The 24,938-nt window shown below is 33.9% G+C and overlaps 1 protein-coding gene across 1 annotated transcript; it reads right to left on the reverse strand.

Moving 5' to 3' along the window:
• Positions 1-13,524: 13,524 nt before the first annotated feature.
• On the reverse strand, positions 13,525-15,903 carry Pabpc5 (poly(A) binding protein, cytoplasmic 5). Its single transcript, XM_005409738.2, has 2 exons — positions 15,816-15,903; positions 13,525-15,276 (listed from the first exon to the last, which is right to left on the reverse strand). The coding sequence occupies exon 2, from the start codon at positions 15,136-15,138 to the stop codon at positions 13,990-13,992; it is 1,149 nt and encodes a 382-aa protein (XP_005409795.1). The 5' UTR covers positions 15,139-15,276; positions 15,816-15,903; the 3' UTR covers positions 13,525-13,989.
• Positions 15,904-24,938: the final 9,035 nt, after the last annotated feature.

Genomic DNA, 24,938 nt, shown 5'->3' on the forward strand with positions numbered 1-24,938 from the left:
CGTACTTGGCAGATTATAAGGCAGAGTGGCACGTGGCAGAGGGCTGCATCTCAGGGCGGCAGCACAGCAAAGAAGCAAACCACACACCAGGGCAGAAAGGGGGAGGAATGCCTCAAGCACCCTTTTCCTCTCCCTTACATATGCAAACTATCCACACCAGGTCGGGTGTAGCTCTCACACCCACAATCATTTAACTCTAAAAGCCTGCCCTATGGTAGCATGAGGCTTTGGAGGGGACACACAGACATAAACCATAACATCTGTAGGAATATTTTGTTTAATCTGCAGTCTTACTCAGTGTTGATTATATGCACTGTGAAAGTCTGTCCCTGCTATTGTGTTTTAATATTTTCTTAACAGAAATTTTGAAAATATTTCTAATTTATCGTTTTTCTTTTATTATCATAAAAATATTCTTCAACATGTCTCTAAAAAGTTTTGTTGTTTTTCCTAACAAGTATAGGTATTTAGTTGCCCTTTAATTGATATTGGTGTATAGTAATTGATATTGGTGTATATATAAAATATATCTATTTTTCTGCATCCATATGGTTCTATCACTATTTAATTTAAAATGATTTTTTAGTCATATCTTCCAAATGTTTTCCTTAATTTAAGTGTTCATAAAGGTGTGAAAGTAATATTTGTGCTTTGTACTTTTTGTTAAAGTGAAGAGGAACCATTTATCTTCAAAATTGTTTGACAGTCTTGATTAAACTTGTGTAATACTGACATCTGTCAGAGTATTCCCTCCATCCTGTTAATTTAAAGTTTATCTTAAGCATTTTGTCTCTTTGAATTTCCATACTAATTTTAAAATCAACTTATCAAGTTCCATTTAAGTAAAATACTTTGAAATATGTTTTGCTCAATGTTAAAGGTATAAGTCAGTTTTGGATGGTTGATCTCTTTCAAAAAGCACCTTTTAATCTTTCAACATTATATGCAAGTTACAATCAAAATTTGTTTGTAACTCCGTATTGTCTGTACTGTTCTTTTGCTATTTTGTAAAATGTTGTCTGTCTGTTAATGTTCTCCTCCTTTTATTTTTAAAATAAAAAAACCACAAATATTTAAATGTATTGCAGTAAAAGTAGCATTGCTCTTAAGTCCATTAAAATATTCCCCTTCTCTTTGAAGATATATGCTTTTGTCCTACTTTCTGAAGCACTTCTTACAGTCTTTTGTTAGTTTTATTATGAGATGTGGTAAAAAATATGAATACTGTTGCTCAGTGACATCCAATAAAAGAGAGGCTTGTAAAAATATTAAGGTGTGTACTTATTCATTTTATTCACTGTATCTGGATTTGTGAAACTTCTGGTTTTTACTTAAATTCAAGAAAACTACAAAATGTAAAGCTGTCAAATTAATCAGGATATTGAGACAATATGACAGTACAAGGAAAGACACTCATGAAAAACACCTCTAGAACTGCTTCAGACAGTGTAAAGAAAGAGTAGTTTGATGATTTTTTTCTTTATAACCATTGTATCTTTATAAATATATATCCACTTATTTATGGTTTACTGATCTGCTAATGACACATAATAAACTGCTAAGTAGAAATGGCGATAGTAACACTCTTATCTTCCTGATGTACTGAGAAAATTTGTGCAGTATTTAATAAAATAACAAAGCCAACTTTTAAAAAAACAAAGTTAATGTTAACTTGGATGCAGTGATTTCCAAAACCATTAAATTAACAGACTATATTTGAAATCACCTATTGTATTATGGGGAGCAACTGAAGTTGGAGATCAGTTACGTGTGTGGGACAGAAGTAAGGCCAGTTCTGGGAACACGAGGCACCCGAGGCAAGCAAGCCACATGAACAAACTGATAGGCAGAAAGGTGTCACGTGACACTAACTTGCCAAGTGTATAAATAAATGCGCTGCGGTCGTTGGGCAGTTCTTTTCTCCCATCAGGAGAGAAGGCTCCACCAGATCTCAGTTTTCTGTTTTCGAACTCCTTTCTTCATTTCTTCATCCTCCACCATCAATCCCCCACCCTGAGAATGATGAGAGCTGCACAGCACGTGGTATTTTGGTGCCTGAACAAGGACCTGAGTTATGCGGAAACTTGTCATATAGCAGGTGAGAGGACACCTCCGAGTGTACACACAAATAAAGCAGGCTCACAAGAGCCAAAGATGCTCAAGAGAAACATAGGAGAAAGTGTATTGATATCATCAGTATTGATTTCATCAGGCATAAAACATGGGGCAAAAGCAGGCTTGTTACGGAAACTGTAATAAATAGAAATTCTTTCTTTAATATTGATTCCCATATTTACATTTTTGTGGACTGGAAATAGGGAGTGTCTCAATGATTGTACATTTGTTGAGATGACCACAGAGGATTTAGCTCAGAGCACTACTTTAAAACTAAATCCTGAGCAGAAAAAGAATAGTGGAGCAACAGACCTCTTTAACAGATCCTTAACAGATCTTAAATCCTCTAGCTTTGCTCAGTCAGATAATGAAGGAGGAGTTTTTCATGGTGATTTCCATTTCACAGTCCCTTGAAGTAAAACCAATAACTTTAACTTCCATTTTCTCAGTTCAGAAAATTTTGCTGTATCCCAGCCCTGTGCTACTGCCACCCTTGTTACAGGAAGGGGCCACAAACACAGGCTTGTTGCTCCTTGTGGAGACAGAAGAGGCTCTGTAGTGTGGATAACTTCCTTGAGTCACTGCAGCCCAACCTGGGTCCACATGGTGGGTTGAACTCAGTGCTATAGTTAGCTCACAGGGACTCTGCCACAGAGTTGATGTTTGTATGCCTCCTCTGGCTGCCATGGGTGGGCAGCAAGATGGAGACCTGAGCTCCACCACAGCCCTCCTGAACACTGAAACCACTGGCTCACCTGTGCCACAGTACTCATGCTGTGCTCAGTGGCTGGACGCTCTTGAGGCAACAAGCATTAGGAGAGCAATGCCTTTACCTGGCTTTGCTTTTGAGGCCATCCCTGGTAGTCCAAGATGCCGTGAGACTCCACAGTCCATTAACTGCCTAATGGCAATGGAGCCGAGGTCCACAGTGCCCTTTTGCATAGGCTTGTGGATGCCCATGGGCACTTAAGACTGACAATGTCCTGACTTGTACAAATACAACCTTCCAAATATTTTGTAAAATTTTTCACATTTCCCTTACCATGGGAATTCCTTATAACCCTGAGACAAAATACGTGACACCCAAAATTAAGGAAAGACAGGTTTACTTAGCTCACAGTTTGTGGAGGTTTCAGTCCATACTTGGCTGGCTCCAAGGCAGAGTGGCACATGGCACCGGGCACAGGGTAACCATTCATGGCAGCAGAAAACAGCAAAAGCAACAAGAGCCAAAAGGGAGGAGCAGCAGAGAGCAAACCTCTTTCCCTCACTTATATTGTATGCAGGCTACCCACCCCAGGGAGGGTGTAGCACTCATGCACATAAAACCTGCACTGAACCATGAATCTATCAAAAACTCAAGAAGTCCACCCCACGACTGCATGAGGCTTTAGGTGGTACATACAGACACAAACTATAACAATCACATCCCATTAAAAGTCAGTAAGTTAGATAAAAGCTTCTTATGTCTTAGACATAGATGTTAGCTTAGCAGCTATACTTGTAATCTTATTGGATGATTACAGTTTGACATAAATTGTACCCACTTTGTCACTTTGCCTTATAAAGCATTCTCAAAGAAAGACCCTTGATGGCAATACACTTGGGATCACCCCTGTCTCTCAGGAGTTATTCCTATTTCTCATTCCTAGTCCTCATTCCTACTCCACATCCCTATACCTCAGTAAACCTTTTGTACTCTTAACCATCTTTGTCCTTTGGAATACATTCTTCAATTTCAGCGGACATGAATTTGGCACATCTGACATGTAGCAGATTGAGAGTTATACCTCTCCTACATCAGTAGAAAAGAGGTAAAAGTGCACTTGATATTTTAGAGACTGTTAAAGTGACAGTATGCTAGGAAGTGACAGAGGATACAGACAAGGGGAGTAAAAGATTCAACTAAGGAGGTAAGGAATTTCAATTTTATGGATTGTGAGATGGGCTTCTACTGGAAAAGTAGGGCAGGGGAGTGACAAGCTCTGATATAACTTATTAGGAATCACTTTGGCACTTTTGTGGAGCATAGACTATAGGAAGAAAAGAGCAAGAGAAAGATCTATTAAGAACACTCTTAAAATATCTTAAGTGAGACATGATGCTGGTTTGGATGTTGTGGAACCAATCTAAATGAGTTGATATTGTGGTTTACATGTGGTGTGTCCTTCAAGCATTCACATGCCTGGGGATTGGCTTTCAGAGTGGAAGTAGTAAGCTACTGTGGACTTTTAAGTGGTGTGGTGTAGTGGAAGGTCCTATGTCATTGTGGGTGCTGCACTTGGAAAAGAATGCTGGTTTCTTAGATTGAGTTTTCCTGAGTACAAGTTGCTATAAAAACCTGAGCTTAAACTCTAAATCACTTAATTTCTTCCTCTCTGGCCATATGATTGCTCACTCTTATGCATGTTCTCACTATAATGACATCCTTCATTAGCTCTACACCAGAGGCTACATTCAAAGCCTCCAAATCTGTGAAGAAAATAAATATCTTTTATTAATAATGTTATCTAGTTTTAGGTATTTTCTGATAGTAATGAAAAATGAATACAGATTGGGCTATTTGTAACAGAGATGATAGTAATTCTTAAAAAGGAAGGGAGAATTGTGAACTCTTGAATACATACAACAAGTCTTCATGAGGAACGTGATCGTTATGTACTAGAAACATGTATTAAAAACATCTCCCTAAGAGATGCAGGGAGGGAGAGAAGTGGAGAGAGGCGAAGGAAAGGAGATAAAAAGAAATAAGGAATATCATGTACATGTACCAACTCTCCATGATGAATGTAATCATTATGTAATACAAATGTACCAACAAAAATTTTTAAAAATAAAACAAATTTTGAATATATTATCAAAATGTAACTAATATAATTTTCAGACAGATTGAAAATAAGCCAACAGTTAAAAAAAGAATCAGAGTAATTCCAATGTTTTAGCCTGTAAAGTTTAAAAAACAAGCTGATATTTAATAACTGGGAAAAGATATGAAGAAGAACAGGTGAAGACGGTGAAGACATGAGTGCTCTTATTATATAATGTGTTTACTTATATTTTTAGATACCTTTTTAAATTAAAATAATTCATATAATATGAATATTTATTCCCTCTGAGATTCATATTTTACAATTTTCATCCCAAAAATGATAGTTTTGGGTATGTGGAACCACTTGCATGTTATTAGGTCATGAAATGGAACCTTCATGAATGGGACTAATGCCCTTTATGAAAGAGTCCTTATGGTGGTTGGTCACATTGTCTATAATGTGAATATTCAATGTGAAGGCACAGTCTATGTACAATTAGTCCTCATGAAACACCTTATCTTTGTAGTGGCTTGATTTGGGGCTAGAAGTCTCCAAAACTGATGAAATAAAAATTTTTTTAAAGTACATTAGTATTTACTGATTCTTTCTTATCACCAAATGGTTTTCCTAACTGATGAGTAGGGGAGCACATGTTGTCAATTATTCAAGACCGTTAAGTTAATCTTAGTTTTCAGTTTGATTGAGAGATGGCTAGGAAATTAGTTAAGCTAATTTCTAGTTTTGTCTCTAGGGATATATCCAGAGGTGATGGGTAGAAGAATAAACAGTTTTTGAGGAAACTTAAAGGGGAAGATCTGCCTTGATGATGCGTGGTGTTCTCTAGTAGGCTTGCAGTCAGGATGCATCAAAAGGAGGGAAAACAGTGGAAGTCAGCCTGCTGTTGTGGCTCAATTAGACTTGAGTTGGTATGATTTGCTGTTGCTGTTAACTGTGGACATTAGCTGCCAGATTATTCAGCCTTTTAGTATCCATAAATTACCCAGTCTATAGTAATTTGTGACACGAACAGACTAAAATAAGATTTTGGAGAAGTTGGAGCACTACAGTTTGCTTGTCACTTGCTTTTAGTCAGAAGCTAAAAAGCATTTCTTACAATTGAACGCATTTGCAATTTATTTAATGATGGAAAACACTGAAAACTTATTAAAGCATAATCCTTGAAATATAATTTTAGTACAAAATATATTTTTATTAACAGTATCACTGCTATATTTTGAATTCTGTCAGTTAAATTTGCATTTTTTGTATATTTTTTGCTATCTAGGTGCCTGAATAATATCCTTGATCTTGCCTTTTAGCCACAAGCTTGAAACATATGATATCTATTTCTTTACAAAAAAATAAATAAATAAACCTTTCTGACTTTTAGATATTTACCAGTGAGGATAAGAATCTCTTGGAAACTATTAGATACATATATATTTTGTGCTTTACCCCATAATCACAACTGATACACTGACTGTGATTTGTGAACTAATGATAAATATTAGGAATCTTAATGTTAATGGACACATCATGTTTCCTACACAGTTTGGATCAAGTTTTGAGAAACACAGAATGATGACTTTCATTCAGTAGGCTTCAATACAGCCTTTCAAGTACAGTCATATATAGTTTACCAGCTAGGATATGTTCTGAGAACTGCACTGTTATGCTATTTTGTGATTGTGTGAACAACATAGAGCATGCTTACAAACATTAAAACTGCTACAAAATCATTCTGTGATGTAATCCTAGGGGAATATTGCTGTATGTGTGATCTGTCATTGATAAAAATATTTTATGTGGTTTATGCTTGTAAATGTTTGGCAGTGTTTCTCTACAAATATGCTGATACAGATCAGTTTTTCACAAAGATCTCTCTTGAGTGAATTGCCACTGTCATCATTTGTCCAAACATCATTCCTTAGAATACAAACTTGCTTGAAAAATCAGTCTTCTTTTTGGCCTTGGAGGTCTTTAGTTACTAATTTGTGCTGATGTAATAGCAGATCTATTCTTATTCCAGTGTTTTGTGTTTTTACTATTGTATTCCTTTTCATGTCATCTTTATTCTTTGCATGTATGTATGTATGTGTGCATATTGGATGCATCTGCCAACCTATCCGTTTATCTAATTGTCCTTCCAGTTTTCTTACAAAGCTTTACAATTAGCAATGCCTTCCACTTTGTCATGCAAATTTAGAATGTTTTATAAGTAGTAAGTACTTTTGTTGTAGCAATAAATTTAGAAATTTGCCATTACACCCCAGAAAGACAAACTTTGGGCATATTTGCATAAAACAATAAAATAAAAAAGAACTTTTAAAAACTAAATACTATACCAAATTATAGTCATTATTACTAGAAGTTAGAAATCATTGAGAGAAAACCTCCAGAACTCGATGATATTTTGGAGATTTGACGTACTAACTTTAAAATTGGAAAACATTCCATCTTCAAAGGCAATTTCAATACTCACATTCTTTACAAATATTTCAGTGGGGTACCATAAATTCATATTTTCAGTGGTCCAATCTTTATTCTTTTCTCCATTCTCAGTGTCCTTTCAGCCTGAGTGGATGGTACAACAGAAACATAGCTCTCCTCACAGAATTGTTGTGAAAGATTTTCATGACCTTTTTACCCTTTTGTATCAATCATTACTTTTTGCTTATTTTGTGAGGTTCTTCTCCTGAAGGTAATATATTCATGAAAATCTGATACTGGTATTCTTTCTTTTTTTAGCATTTCAAAACATTAATATCAAATTTATCCCAAATTCTCATCTTTTAGTAAAAAATTCTTAATACAGAATTATTTAATATAGCATTTTAACTGTTTGGTGAGCTTTAATTTTGATTTTTCAGAGATTCCATAGTTTTATGTATTTAATAACATTTCCTGGGGCTGGGGATTTAGCTCAGCGGCAAAAGCGCCTGCCTGGCAAGCGCAAGGTCGTGAGTTCGGTTCCTGGTACCGGAGAAAAACCAAAAAAAAAAAAAAAAAAAACATTTCCAGGTTTCATCCATAAACCTATATGATGAATGGACTTTGGGTGTTAAGCTAAATAAAAACTTATACAAAGTTAGTAATACTCTTAAGTTATACAGTACAACATTAATTAAAACAGTTTTTACAACCCTATAATATTTGATCCAGATTCTAGACAAAATTCCATGCCAATAATTGCTTATATCAGAAACTCTACTTAAATGATCTTTATGATAAAAATTAATTTAAGGAAATATGTGGAACTGTTTTAATTTACATAACACACTAGAATGTATGCAGGGGATTTGTCATTGAGCACTAAAATAGATCATATATATAATGATCACATATATAATGATCACATATATGTGTATATTTTATATATCTTATATATTTTATATATTGTATATGTTTTATATATATTTATATGTATTTTATATATTATATGTTATATTATATATAGATATATATATAATTTGATGTAAAAAAGTGAAAATGACCATATCATCTGAGAAAATCATTCTGTGTAACACAATTTTTCCCCCTTTGGACACTTAGTAACTATCCCTTGTTTATACTTATTTTTATTCTTTAATGCATTATTTCACTTGTTACAAAATATAATAGATGTTTCAAAAATTTTATCTTCCTGAATAATTTTATTCTTTGCTTGAGAGTGTTCACATTATTCCGTTATGTCTCCACAAAACAAATAGAGCCTTCATATAAATAATTTTACTGCCTATGTTGCTACTTGGGAAACTAGAGCAGCATTTCTTAGCAGCACCTCTTGCTATGCTAGGAATATGCCTTCATGCCCCAACATTCATCCCACATTTACAATATATACATTTTAGCTTCATTATGTGGTTTTAGTATTGAGATATGGCATCTTAAGTATATTTTATGAAACTAAAATTCCAATCAGAGCTCACTGTGTTGTCATTGCTTTAATTAGCATTATTATAAAATGTACATTCTTTAAAATAATATCTTCAGTTAAATATAGTAATTCACATATAAATAATAAAAACAGTTCCAACTATGTACTGTGACTTAACATGCACATTTAAAAACTTTATATTAGCAAAGCTGCAAACATTATATGCATGCACATCTAATACCTACAAATAAGTTTTTGAAGTGATGATTACAAAAACTCTTTCTAATGGTGGAATTAAATTTAAATTGATGTAAATAAAACACAGTTATTAGAGATGGTGGATTAGCACCAATAACTATTTAAGGAAATTCACTTACAAAATAAATACTTCTGAGGTTTAGAATTGTGTAATAAGAATACCCGCACAAATTGAACCCAAACTGTTTTGCTCCTCTACCATACAGTAGACATAGAATACCTGCACAAATTGAACCGAAACTGTTTTCCTCCTCTACCATACAGTAGACATAGAATGAGACAAATTTAATGTCTCTATATTATTCATTTATAAGTCTAACCTTTGAATTACTACTCAGTTTCTTATACATTTTCTTTTAATTTTTTGAGTTATTTACAAATCTCCTGCTCTTTAAGCAATATAATTTAAATAATTTTATTTCTCTTTCTCATTAGCAAACAAATTTTGTATCTTGACTTGCATTGCTTTGTTACGATCCATACCATAATATAAAGCTATCCTTTGTCAAAAAGACTACTATAAGGTTTTTATTCCTCTAAAAGCATTAAAATATAATAGATCTTTGTGAAATAAAAACATTTTGATATATGTAACACTGAAAAAGAAAAGTTTGCAAATTTCTCTCTGTATGTGTTCTCTTCAGAGATTTATACTGCCCAATGTGCTCAAAAAAGAGTTGACTTAAAAGGAAGTTATTTGTCATTCTATAAATGACCTTAACTTTACTTTGTGAATAGCCCCAAGTAGTGAATTATGAGTTCATTGATATTACAAAGCATAATTCACCCCTTTAGAAGTTTCAAATCTATCCACAGAGTATGTAAAATTATTCATTCTACATTCGACAAGGGGTTTTTCATCTAAAAGTTGCCAGTATCTAATGTTTTGCTTAATGATTAGTTCTTAACCAAAGAATTAAGTACACTGTAATGTCTCAGAAAGTCATGCCATACAATATTAGCATTAATTTCTTCTTTAAAGTCCTCTCTAAAGCACTTTTTAAAAATAAAATAAAGGATGAAGGTCTCAAATTTTGATGATATTTAATGAGAAAAATATTTTTTTCTGTCAACTAATGCTATTTTAAAATCAGCTTTAACTTATGAGAGTTAAAGTTACTTGGAGGTTTATTTGGTGTTTTGTTTTGTTTTTGAATTCATAAGAATTTTATCTTTAGTATTTTGAGTTAGTCAGACTTTTCTCAGGTTTCCAATGGTAGCTAGACCATATCTTAATATAAACTATGATTCCCTGGAGCCCAGTGAGATACACTAACTCTCTTGAGGCACCAAGGGAATGAATTCATTTCAGATGAGCAAGTGCTAGTATATCAAGAAGCCAGACTGTGGAAAAGTATGTCTTGAAACAGCATGCCATTAACCTATAAAAAGTGTTACTCTACGAATATACTTCAATTTAAGATGTGCTAATTAGTAAGAGCTTTAAGGAAGATCTACCAATAAAGTTAAAACAATAATGGAAAAATAATATAAGGAGACTCCAAGCAATGATAAAACATTAACATCATTAGCATGAGTACATAACCAACACTAAGTATATTTTTTCATAAGAGGTTATTTAATAAAAATGGCTTTATTCTGTAATAATTATTTATGCCATTAAATATTTTAAAAAGAATTGGAATGGAAGTAAATAAATAGATATAACAGACTACAAATACATTTATCAACACGTATTTGTGGGTATTGTTGGTATTGTTGGAGGTGCTAGGAAAATTTGTATTTTTTTCTGAAATTTGAAATTTATTTACAGGTAAGATGGTATTCCCACAATTTTTAAATTTATCTTTAAAAATAAGTATTCTTTCTTTTTCCTACTGAGATAAAACATCACTTACACATATAGCATTTTATTTTTTCCTTAATTATTGATATTTCCAGATAGGCAGCAAAATATGTGAATCTTCCTATGCTAAACATTTTCTCCCTAACAATCTTGAATGTGATAGTTTGCAATCACAAAGCAATGGTCTTAATTTTCTTCTCCATGGTCACATTTAAATTTTCTAAAAGTTACTGCTCTAAAAAGCTAGGCAGAACAAAACACAATTTGTATTAAGCAATCCATTCTTATCCTGATCATTAACACTTTATTTTTATTAATTGACTTGTACTAAGTAATGATGAACAATAATTTTTTTCAATCCCTTGTCATTGATTTGAACTTTTGGAAAGCTTAGCTACTTGCGGTCCATTAAACATAGTTAAAAATGAAACATGTGTGATTGAAATACTACCCAGGTATCTGTGTTCAAATAATCTTTCATTGATATTTTCCCAGTGATATTTGCAATTTGAATTTAGAAATTTTTCATTGATTAGCATGATCCTAAACATGTATATTTTATCTTTGCTTAGGCATATATTAATGTCACCTATCTTTATATTGGCTGACATTTGGAAAATAGCAATAATTTAAATATTTACATAATTTCAAAAATAGATTTAAATTGCCTATACTTGATGATTTTTACTTTTTAGAAATCTTCCTAGATGTATACTCAATTAAATTCTATGTAAAATATTCAGGGTAACACTGACACTTGAGGTTCACAAATTTAAATGGAAATTCATAATGGATAATAAGTAATAGAGAATACATATGATTAATAATTACTTACATAATTATTTTAAATTTTGTTTTGAGTGTTAAGGTTTTCATCAGTTTTGATGATCAAAATTATGTAAAACCTGAAAACTACCTCCTGTTATTTTAGATTTGCTTTTGCTAATTTACACAGAATATATATTAAAGGTGGTTCAAAATTTTGGTACATATACAAACATGATATAAATTTTTATTTTGCTATTGAATTTAAGCTTATATCTTTCATAGATAACTTTTTCAACCTCATATATCGCACAATGTTTATAAGAAAGATATATTCATTATAGCATGCTTACAATTTAAAAAATAATAAAAATATCTAAATTTTATTCAGTAGCAAGCTATTAAGTTCTAGTACATCTAAAAATGGAATATTATGCAGGCACTAAAATAATAATGTTGATTGATATTTAGTGGCATGAATAGATGGTTATAGCTCAGTTTAAATTAAAAATACAAAACAGTACATTATAGGTTTTTTTAAAAAAAATTGTAGTCATACTTAGAAGAAATATATGGAATGATATGCCCATTTCTAAAATATTTTTTGAGGCAGTGTGTTGCTATGTCATTCAAGCTTGCCTTGAACTCACTATGTAGCCCAGGCTGGCCCCAGATTCATAGCAATCCTCTTGCCTTAGCCTCCTAATTGCTGGGATCACAAGTATGTGCCATCATCCCTGTCAACAGTGGTCATTTTGAATTTTGATAATTTTGCTTCCTTTTGTACTGTGTACACTTTTGTAATGAACATGTATCCAAACAAAAGGATATGGGAAAATTTTGACTTTGTTTGCACACTCTACATCCACTGACAAACACAACAACAACCATCATTCCTGCACAAACACAAACATGATTATCTTTTCCAAAATCACGGAACAAATTAAGTTTGTGGACTGAGGCACCACTATACATAGAAACAGCTTTTATCATTATTTTATAGTTCAAAAGCTAGCAAATGTGTTAACAATATTATAGATTTATAATATAAGAAAATCAAGGTTCATATACAATACAAAACCTACCGACAACATAGACAAAATATTTTCTTGTAGTTGGTTCTGTGTTCTGAGTCAACCATGTATTTTTAGTGTAATTGCTCACATTTTATATAAATTAGGCATTTTTCTGTGTATTTAAAAAGATAATACAAAAATGATACAATAACATGGATGGAAAGCAGACAATGTGGGAAATATGAAACATCAGATGAAATAGAAATTACAGGGCACTGCACTACCAAACAGAACAGCTTTTTCTGAGTTTTCAAGCATCCAAATTATAAAGAGAACTCAGTCCATAGTTCTCAAATAATGGGAATATATGATTTAATCAATACACAACCTTTTCCTTAACTTTCAAATATCTCTGAATGTTAAAGTGGATACATTCAAGAATTTACAACAGATAATAAGTTTAATAGACGTCCTTTAATATAGTTTCTCACCATCGTTCTATAGATTATTTAACTTTTACAATGACACTTGATTGAGGCTGAAGGTAAAATATTATCTGCAGTAAAGGCAAGTTAGTGCTGTTACTCATTTTTATTGTTAATTTAACATAATCTAAGTACAAGCACTAGTGTTTCCAGAGAAATGAGTGATAAGAATTGTCCATCGTGTCCTCAACTATCTGGTCTCTCAGGAAAGTGTTTTAGCTTTAAATAGCCACTGTCTGAAGTGTTAATATTTTACTGATTTAGAAAACGGCATGAAGCTAATAAAAATAAATCCCAACACTAGTCAATGTCTATAAAACCTCTGTAATATGCCCACAATATATTTTAAATGGCAAATAAATATAAAAGAAATTTCATATCTTTTAAAAAGAACATTTACTTTAAATTAATAATTTAAAGTGAAATTATGACATTCTAACTGGATCAAATACATTTTTTCCTGCTCTACTGATTTCTCAAAAAGCAAGTTGAACATTTTTGCTATGATACATTTGGCAAGATCATGCTAAGACAATTTTCAAGGAGGAAATTAAATTTAGTATTATTTAAATAAATAAAGAAGGAAATATATTCCATCAATTTTTTCACCTTTGCTATTCAAAAAAATGTAGAGGAATAAATTTATTCTACATATTTCTAAGGATATTGTATAAAAAATAGTACAAAATGACTTTACGGTTAGAAATCAAGATTATTTACTTTCATTTTGTTTTCAAAAGAAAGTATTCACTTAAAAAATAACACTTTTGAATTGGCACAAAATAACCCCTCATTACAAAGGGGGCCAAACTAAGAAGCGTTAGCTAAAGCTGGAAAACATTGAGCATATTGATTCTCACCACCTGCGCCTAGCCTGGCCCAGAGCGACATGCAGCGGTTTGGAGCCCACTAAGCGACCATTCATCTCATCCACTGCTTTGGTGGCTTCTTCAAAAGAAGAGAAGCAGACGACACCAAACCCTTTCCCTTGCCCCACTTCCATCATCACTTTGGCTCGGCTAATCGATCCAAATGAAGAAAATTCCTCCCTTAGTTTTTCATCGTCTATGGTCTCATCCAGGTTCTTAATATATATAGGCACGCCTGGAGGCCGACTTTTTTCTTTTACTCTCAGCCTTTCAAACCTTCGCCGTAATTCAGCCAAGCGTTCGATTTTCTTCTGTGCTCGTCCTACATATAGAACTTTCCCATCCACTGACTTTCCATGAAGGTCTAACACAGCTTTTTGAGCAGCCTCGTGGGTCTCATATTTCACAAATCCAAACCCTTTAGACTTCCCACTAGCATCTCTTACTACCTTAACACTCTCCGTTTGTCCGTATTCACTGAAAAGTTCCTTCAGTTTTTCATCATCCATGTCCTCTCCAAGATTTTTAACAAAAACATTGGTGAAAGTCGCTCTATCCCTGGTTCTGACTTCAGCTGCTCGCTCTTCAGGAAATTTGAATCTGCCAACATACACTTGGCGGTTGTTGAGCCGCACTCCATTCATGTGCCAGATAGCCCTGTTGGCAGCAGCCAGGCTGTCAAAATGCACATACGCATAACCCTTCGAGCCATTGTCGTCACATACTACTTTACAGGAGAGAATGTTCCCAAAAGCAGAAAATAAATAAAATAGGCCCCTATTATCTATGGATCTGTCCAGGTTTTTGATGAATATATTTCCAACTCCAGACTTTCTTAAACGGTCATCTGGCTGCGACCACATGAGGCGGAAGGGTTTGCCATTAATCAGGTCAAAATTCATGGTGTTCAAGGCCCACTCCGCATCAGCAGGAAAGCGGAAGTTAACATAGCCATAGCCCAGGGGACTGCGGGTCACCGGGTCACGGCAGATTCTGGTGAAGCGCAGAGGGCCAGCAGGCCTGAACTTCTTATAGAGCATGTCCTCGGTGACATCTGGATCCAAGTCACCCACATATAGGGCAGCCTTGAGGTACTTCTTTTTCTTGCCTGCAGAATTAGGCTCCCCACTCCCCATCTTTCTGAACACAGGAGGCTTTCAGAGGAGAGAAAAAGGCTGCTTTCTCTAATCTATGGGCCAAAAAGCTGTTCAGGAACAGAAAAAGCCAAGGCAGGCGAAGGGAAGCTAAAAGCAGACCCAGAATCACTGTTGAGGCTGAGAAAATGAAGTTCAGAAACAGCTGGTCAGCAGGCTCAGAACAAACGCGTCAGACATAAAGGCACCCCATAATGAATATGTTCTCCTTAAGGGGACTTAAAATTTTCACCCGTTCAGATTCAAAACCAGTTTCAAAAACCTGTATTAGATATGTAATTACTCTTTCCCCATTTATTTTATGAAATCACCGAGCAGCTGGCTGCCTCCCTACATCTATCTAGCATTGTTGAGGCCTCGCGACCGGTTTTTTGCATAAATACAGGCCTCGAGCTCCTGTTGGTCTAAATAATTGTATCAACAAGGGCAGGGGCCGAGTATGTATTCCTCCGCCGGCTGCCTGGCCGCTCCCTGGAGGGCTCCCAACTTACTAAAAGGCTGCTCCGCACTCAGCGTCAGCGAAAAGGTACACTGGACACTTGGTGTGCTGGGACAGCAGGCAGGCTGCAGGCAGCGGATCAGACAGAGAGACAGACGCACAAACGCGCGGGGGGAACCGGAGACCGCCCAGATACCCAAGATGCCCACTGGGTACGGACCAAGTGAGGCGCGGTGATTTCTGCAGCCTGAGGCTGGCGGCAGGTCCGGAGGGACTGACTGGCAGACGCGCAGAGGGTCAGCTCAGACGAGGGGCGGGTCCCGACAGACGCAGGGCGGAGTCAGCAAAGAAGAGCAGAGGCGCGGCTGGCAGGCCAAGTGGAGACTGATGGGCAAGGGTCGCTTTCCGAAGGACAGACCAGCCGAGGGACCAAGGGTCTGTAGCTGGGGGTTGGAGGAAGGCGGGCGGGGCACGAGAAAACCCGGAACACCGTGCTCAGTAACTTCCCGCTTGCCTGTGCCAATGCCAAGATATTACACACACACACACACACACACACACACACACACACACATGCACACGATATTCATTTTAGAATTTCCTTTTAAATTTGTATTTATTGTAAGTTTTAAATGTTTAGGCTGCTTTTCACAAAGTCGTAAAAGGAGTTTATGCCCAGGGCAGAAAGAGTACATATTAAAAACATACAAACAAACACAATTCCCTAAATCATTTTTGTTTAGAGAAGAAGATGTAGGTCACATACTTTCCTGAGTACATTGGAAAGGCAAATTGACAGTTGTACTGTGCTCCAGGTCCAGTGTTAGAAGATCACATGGTAAAATAGAACACAGGGACACAGCCATGGAGTGTTTATGTTTATCCTCAATCGATGAATCCCCAGCATAATGGTAGCATTATCTCCAGATAGTGGACAGAGCTCTTTTCTTTTCTCCAGTTATATTAAAGTTTTAATGATGAAGAAACATTAAATATCTTTTGATGAGATTTAGTTCTATAAAACGATACAACTGTTGAGGTGCCTTCATAATTATAGTTACAAAATCTTAGCTAAAAAGATAAAAGCTGCAGAATCAATGCAATATGTATAATTAATATCAATAGGTGAAATAAACATGTCAAAATTTAGGTATTTAATTTAATTATGAATTTCAACATGAGTTGTCAACTTTAAACCATTATCCAGTTAGAATGTCCTAAGCTGAAACTCAGCTGAGGTTTACCATAAGGTAGAGGATCTCTTCATACATCTTGAGAAACCATCCTGGAACGATATTTTGCTCTCACTTTAAGAAAATCACCAAGCTCTATTATGCACAAACAATTTTTCAGCGTGCCTCGCCTGCCCTTGACCTCTCTTTTGTCAAAGAAAATGAATGCTAAAATATGTACTTGTATTTTTAGACAGAAAAAGTTCCTGAAGATAAAAGAAGACAAGAAAAAAGGATTATTGTAATGATTATTTTCTTAAGAAGTTCTTAGAATAGTAGCATAAATTCTTAAACTCCTTCAGTTTTTACATTTTACAGGTTATATTAAACTGTTTAATTGGATAGAGATGGCATTTACCCTCATCACTTCCTCAAAAATTTTAGAATTTTTCTACTATGTTGTTGTGCTCAGTTTTTAGAATTTTTGCTTATTTAAGACAAAAGACTATATGAAAAAGGCCAACTATAAATAATATAGAAATAGACTAATAAGCTGCTCTTACAAGGTTAACACAGTGACCATCATATGAATCCACTTATGGACATCTAGTCACTTAATTGCATTTTAAACATGTTTTGATAGACACCTTCCCGGGACTGCGGGTGTAGCTCAATGGTAGAGTGTTGCTTTGCATGAGTGCTATTCTGGGATTTATCTTTAGCACAGGAAAAATTAAAAAAAAAATAAGTAAAAATGAAAATATTTAATTATGGACATTAACAATGGTTTAGAACCCTAGTCTGGTTTTTACTTTAACTTTTTCAGTTATCGCTTTATTGAAAGTGATATATTAAAATAATAACATAAATATAAAAGAATAATTTTCACAGTCTTAATACTGACACTAATTAGTATTTTCATTTGTTGGTGTAACCATCTAAACATCATACTCAAATGCATTTATATTTTCTCTAAGATTCTAGAGGAATTATGCACTTAATATTTTAAAAAAATCTTTATTTACCAAAAATTTGGGGGGGGTCATTGCAATATAGATAATATAAACTGTAGTGAGAAAAGGCAGATCAATATTCAGAAATGTTAAACTCCCTTGAAATCAATCAATTTCAGTAAAGTCTTCTTACTAATCAGAAATTTAATATGAAGAGGAAGAATATTTTCATCAATAACTTTTAAAGTATTTTACTATTTAATTTGAGAAGGCTTTGGAGTGAAAATGTCAGATATAGAACATTTCTTAATTTTTATATACTAAAGGCAACTTTATAGTTTATGCAAATCGTATTAATCTTGTAAAATCCACTGAAAGTCCTACACCAAATTCTAATGCATCTCATTGAGCCATATTGGAGTCTTTTTCAATTTGAGATACATTTTGAATTAGGAAAGTATCCTAGGCAACTGGCATTCTAAGCACATTTCATCACCTATCGTTATTTATAGTGGATAGTAATACTCTACTCAGCATGAGTAGAGAAAAAGAGAAATTATAAATACATTTTTCTTCCTTGTCTTAAGAAATAATATTGTGTTCTCAAATAAAAATCACAATTATGTGTGAGAATTCCTTATGAAAGTAAACTTGGTACTCTTGTTTGAAGACTGGGATTGCTGAATAAAATATCACAGAGTAAAAAAGAACTTTATGATCATTGGCATGGTTCATATGTTTTTATACAAAGAAAGACAAAACAGTTCAATATTAAGAAAGTGATCTATACAAACATTTCTAAATTACTTTGGGGAAGGGAGGTAATTTATTTTCTGTATCTCAAAATAATTCATCCCAAGCTTGAGAATTCTTGTGCTATATGATAATCCTAATACTCTTTGGTAAAATTAGTCATTGAAAACCTTATAGTGTACTTATTTGATGATACATTTTAAAGTGAGAAAGTGACCAAAATGAGAAAACTTTCAACACAATTTATAATAAGAAGAGATTTGTACATTAGCAATAAAACAGAATAACATAGTCTCTAATATTTTATCCAAAATTCCAATATTTTCAACTATAAAATTAGAGTCCACATGTTTATTTAAGACAGTTGGTATAATATATACGATTATAATTCTAGGGATTTCTATAAATTAAGGAAAACACTTTAATGAATACAGTTAAAATGTTTACCAAAGAAAATATACAAATGGCCAATTAGTATACCAATAAATGCTCAGCATCACTTGTCATCAGGGAAACACAACTTAAAACTACAATGAGATACAAATTTCCCCTGAGTTGGAATAGGTATCATGAAAAAACAGTAATAAAAATAAATAAACAATGCTGGCAAGGACCTAGAGAAAAGGACGTTTTTCCCTAATGCCAGGAATGTGAACTCTACCATCATTATGGAAAATACTATGGAAATTCCTCAATGAAATAGAACTATCATGATACACTATGCCACTTCTAGGTATATACTGAAGTGAAATGAAATCATTGTACAAAGACATACCTGCATTTCCATATTTATTTTGATGTCATATATAGTATCTAGAATATGAAATCAACTGAGATGTCCATTAGCAAATGAATAAACAAAGAAAAAGTGGTATACAACTACACAATGAAATTCAGCCATATAAAGAATTAAATACTGTCACATGGGAAAATCAATGGGACTGAAAGACAACATGTTAAGTGTAAAAAGCCAGGAAAAATTCATACTGCATGTTACTGCTGTTATGCATAAGCTTGAAAAGTTAATTTCATAGAAGTAGAGAGTAGAATAGTGATTACCATAGGGGAAATGCAGGATATACAGAGACAAAGGAAAGCTGGATAACGGATATTTGTTGTATTTACATAGGAGGAATTAATTCAAATATTCTACAGCATAGTAATGTGACTATAGTTAACAATTTAATGTATTTTATGATGAAGTAGACTAGGAATGTTTAAAGGTTTCCAACACAAAGAAATGATAAATATGTAAGGAACTGAAAGTGCTAAATACTCTGGCTTGATTGTTACATATTGTATATATTTATGTAATTATCACAGAATACCCCATAAATGTGTACAAATATTTATATAAATAAAAAGCAAAGAGATTTTAAAAGAAAAACAAACATTTTTGACATTTGACTTTTCCTTTGGCGAGGCATGGTAGTACATGTCTGTTTTCCTAGCACTTGGGAGGCTGAGGCAGAAGGATCACTGTGAGTTCAAGGCCAGCCTCAGCTACATAGTGAGTTCAAGGTCAGCCTGAACTGCACAGGGAGACTGTCTTAAATGAACAAACAAAGAAACAACACTAAAAGACTTCTCTTGTGTATCCTTAATTAAATCGTTATTGCAGTTTTAAAACATAAGACTTCAGTGCTGGGCATGGTGTCAGCACTCAGTAAGCTGAGACAGAAGAATTGCCATTGAGTTTAAGGTCAGTCTGGGCTACACAGTAAGTTCAAGGCCAGCCTGAACTGCATAGCAAGACCCTGCCTCCAAAAAACAAAACAAAACAAAAAAGAAAAAAACAAAAAGCAAGCATTCTCCCTTTCATTATAAAAGCAAGGAACAAATTTGGCATAGAAATTATTACCTCAACAAAATGAAGGATATATATGAATATCCTACACTAATATACTCAACAGTGAAAAACTGAAGACTTTTTCTGTAAGAAAAGGATAAGGCAAGAACATCATTTTCCACTTTTGTTCAGCATACTAATGAAAATTCAAGCCACAGAAATTAGGAAAAAAATGAAACAAAGGGCATCTGAGTGAAAAAAGAATGAAATAAAATTATCTTTGCAGATAACATGATCTTCTCTGTAGAAAACACTAATGTCTCTATAAAGCAGAGCAAATGAATAAATTCAGCGAAACTACAGGATACAAGATAACACAAAAATTAGTGTTCATTTTTGTGTACTCACCACGAAGTATGGGAAATACCCCTAAAAGTTAGCATCATAAAGAATAAATACGTATAAATAAACATTACCAAGGAAGGTAAAGTTATACCCTAATATGTTGTCATTCACAAAATTAAAGGAAAATGTAAATAAAAGGAAATATACTCCCTGCTCATTAATTAAAAAAGTGAATATTGCTAAAATATCCAAACAATACAGAGATAGCTGTAGGTTCAGTGAAATCCTTTAAAACAATTTAATAGCATTTATAGACTAATAAGATTACTTAAAATTCATATAGAGCTGCAAATGACACTTACTAGCCAGAATAATCTGGAGAGAGGAGAAAAAGAAGGAGATACCATCACTTCCTGATTTTAAAATGGACAGTATAGCAAAACTAGAATAATTTAAGCAATGTGATAGTGACACTATATATATAGATAGATAGATAGTAAAGTGTGAGTGTGTGCGTGTGTGTGTGTGTATATATATATATATATATATATATATATCTCAGAGGAGCAGAATAGTGTGCCTAGAAATAAATCCACACATACATAGTCAACAATGTTTGGAAAATAGTAACAAGAATAGAAAATGGGTAAAGGATTGTCTCTTCATTAATGGTGTTGGACAAATTTGATTTCCACATGTAAAAGATTAAAATAAGAGACTTGTAATTTGTACTATGCACTAAAATCAATGCATATTGTGTTACAAATAAAGAAAGATAAGGTTTGAAGCTGTAAAATTCCTAGAAGAAAACAGAAAAAAAGTCTGTAATTTTTTTCTTGAGTACGAATTGTTAAGTATGACCCCAAAACCACAAGTACCAAACACAAAAATGGAAAAGTCAAACTAAAATAACTCTAAAATATTTTGCACAGCAGAAGAAATAACCAACAGAATATATCAACTGAAGGAATAGGAAAATATTTGCAACCATATAAATAATAAAGAGCTGATACACAGAATATATGAAGAACTCATATAACTCAATACCAAAAAAAATTTTCTACAATACATGGTTCAAAGAAGAAGTATAAATTGGCTAACAAATAAAAGAAATTCAGCATCACTAATCCTCAAGGAAAAATCAAAATAATTTGAATCCCCATTGATGGATGACTAGGTGAAGAAAATATAGTATATCCTTAAAATAGAATATTATCCAGGCCAAAAAGAGAAAGAAATTTCGCTTTAAGTATGTGGTAACATGAATGAATATATATTTTAAGTAAAGTATACCAGTCACAAAGGGACACATACTGAATGACTGTAGGTACATCAGTAATTTAGAACAGTAAGTTTACTAGAAACTGAGTAGAATGGTGGTTGTCAGTATGTGAAGGAGGGAAAAATGGTTAAATGGGGCCATGTATATAAGATTTCCAGAGATAGTCAAACAATACTATTTTGAAGTCTTAAAATAGGGTAAATGTTGATCTTATGCTAAGTTTTCTTACTACAATAAAAAATGAGAGATTTCTGGGGAAATGGAAGACTAACAAGCAGCCACAGATCACCTTCTCCAGATGCTAGACAATGACAACTTGGGGAAGAGAATAAAGAGGGAGATGGATACCCATGACACAGTAAGGATCTAAAGGAAAGATTGGACCCTGCAGAGAAAGTGAGAAGTGAGGAGATGGACTATAGCACAGAGGGAGGAAGCAAACTGCATTCCCATACACTGCCTCGCAAAGGTCTCTGTATGAGAAAGGAGAGACACAACAGCAGAGTGGAGCAGAGGAGGCTGAGTGGTGCTGGTGTGTGAATCCTGTGCAGGGACAGGAATCTTCCCTGGATAGAATTTTTGTTCAGAAGCCTTTTCCAGGGAAGGGCTAAGTAAACTCAGGACTTGGAACAGCCATGGGTTGTTTTGGCCTCAGGTCTCCCAGTGTTGAAATCATACAGCAACTGTGTGAGCAAGAGTTGCAGAGATGTCCATGGTGTGGAAACATGGATGGGGTGCTAAGGGATATCCAGTACTTGATGACTCAAGACTTGGGGCCCAGGTCCCACAGCTGGAAGCAAAGATCGCCCTGAACTACTGGAGATCTGGAGATCTGCCTCCGATTTGGATTCTAACACAAAATTGTAGAGACCAGATGATGACCACAGGCTTGAAGTCAAAGAGCAATTCCTTTTTTGTTTTTGTTTTATTTTGTTTTCTTTTTTTGGTTTTTATTTTTGTTGCCCGCTTTGTTCTTTTGGTTTACTTTCTTTTATCGGTTGTCTGTTTTAATTTTTTCATGACTGTAAAGATAATTTTTAATTTTTTTTTAGTTTACTTTGTTCTTCTTTTGTTTTCTCCTTCATTTAGTTCCCATCTTCTTCACCAGATTCCCGAAGCTTTAGTAGTCTTCCTCTGTCCTTGAGTCTTGCTTCTAATCTTTATCTCTTCATCAATTTCTCCATTTTTTCCATTTAATCCATTTAAATTTCCTCCCCAGAGGGTAAAATCTCTCTATTAAGGGGATGTCCACTATGAAAATTTCCTGATTTGTTTAGATTTCATTATATAACTGTAAACCTTGTTCCTATGCTTAAAGGTGGAAAATTAATAATTACCACAGTCTGTCAGGTTCTACATTACAAACTTCATGCTACTATTATTACTGATTGTACTACTATAGCCAAAGTATCATAGTTGTTGTGACCAGTTGTTCTTCTTTATACTCCTATTCCAAGACTGTCTAGGGTCATAAGCAATACTGTAGTCTAGTACCAAATAACTATGTTCTAGGTCAAAAAGGCAGCAACTTCTCAACCATAAAAAACTGAAAAAATAGGATTTGTTGACACACTCAAAAGGCAAAACCCAACTACAACTAGAAGATACATGAGAAAAGTAGTTATTCCAGACAAGAGCAGAATATTAAAAGCTGCATGTGGGACTTTCACCAAAATAGACCACATATTAGCTCATACAACATGATAAATAAATGCAAAGTATTTAAATTATATCATGCATATTGCCAGATCACAGTGCAATGAAATTGGTAATCAATGACAAAAATACCCACAAAAAGTCATAAACACATGGAAGTTAAATAACATCCTACTGACCAATGAATTTGTCATAGAAGAAATTAAAGACAGTCTCTACAATTAAATGGCAATGCCAATAAAATGTACTGTAATATACAAGATGCAACAAAATTAGTCTTACATGGGAAACTAATAGTGGTGAATTGCCTCATTACAAAAACTGAGTGACTTCAAATGAATAACCAAATGTTGAACCTCAAGCTACCAGGAAAAGAAAGTAAGGTTAAAATCAAAGAATGTATGAGATAGGAAATAATAAAAAAACCAGAGCAGAAATTAATTCAATTAAGACTAAAATAATAACACAGGGCTGGGAATATAGCCCAATGGCACAAGTGCCTACCTGGCAAGCACAAGGTCCTGAGTCCAATTCATAGTTTAAAAAAAAATGATGAAGCAATGGAGAGTCGATGTAATGTTTTCTAATATAATGAAAATATATTCAGCACAATCAAGCAATGTGAAGGCAATTCAAATGTAGAAGACAGCTTGGTGGTCAGTGATTATCAAAAGAAAGTCCTAAAAATACCAAGGGACCATGAAAAATTAATCCAACATCAGTCAGATGCTACAAAGAATAGCATGTGATTGATCAGAATCAACATAAAATCAGGAGATATCACAAGTAAATAAAAACCTACTCACAGAGAAAATGTCAGAAAATTCCCAACCATTGGAAAAATTATGCATACAAGTAAGTGATACATATAGAATCACATTTACAATGCTCAGAAACATACATACACACACACACACACATACACACACACAGCAAGATTCCAGTTATTCCACATGAGAGCATAATATTAAAAGCTGTTAGAGAAAAGAAATAAATCACCTATAAAGGAGACCCATCAGAATCACAACAGACTTGTCAACACAAACCCTTAAGTCAAGGAGAGCTCTAACAGCTTTTAATGAAAAGTTGGTTTTTGAAATATTCAATAAAATAGAAAAATTCTTAGCCATTCTTATCAAAAAAGGAAAGAAAAGAATCAAATCCATGAAATTAGACATGAAAAGGTGAAATCACAACAGTTCCTGCAGAAATCCAGAAGATCATCAATATCTAGTTTGAGAATCTGTACTTTAAAAGACATAAAACAGAAAAACTGGATAGATTCCTAGATACACAGAAATTATCAACAGTGAACCAAGAAAATACAAAAACTCTCAATAATCCAATAACAGTCAATGAAATAGAAGACATAATTAAAAACCTACTCACAGAG

Source organism: Chinchilla lanigera, unplaced genomic scaffold (genome assembly GCF_000276665.1).
Source record: "Chinchilla lanigera isolate Chin_1 unplaced genomic scaffold, ChiLan1.0 scaffold00124, whole genome shotgun sequence".
NCBI classification, from domain to species: domain Eukaryota; kingdom Metazoa; phylum Chordata; class Mammalia; order Rodentia; family Chinchillidae; genus Chinchilla; species Chinchilla lanigera.

What these genes read in the sequence shown, in the direction of transcription:
- Pabpc5 (XM_005409738.2), bottom strand. Translation starts at nt 15,138, where the DNA reads ATGGGGAGTGGGGAGCCTAATTCTGCAGGCAAGAAAAAGAAGTACCTC.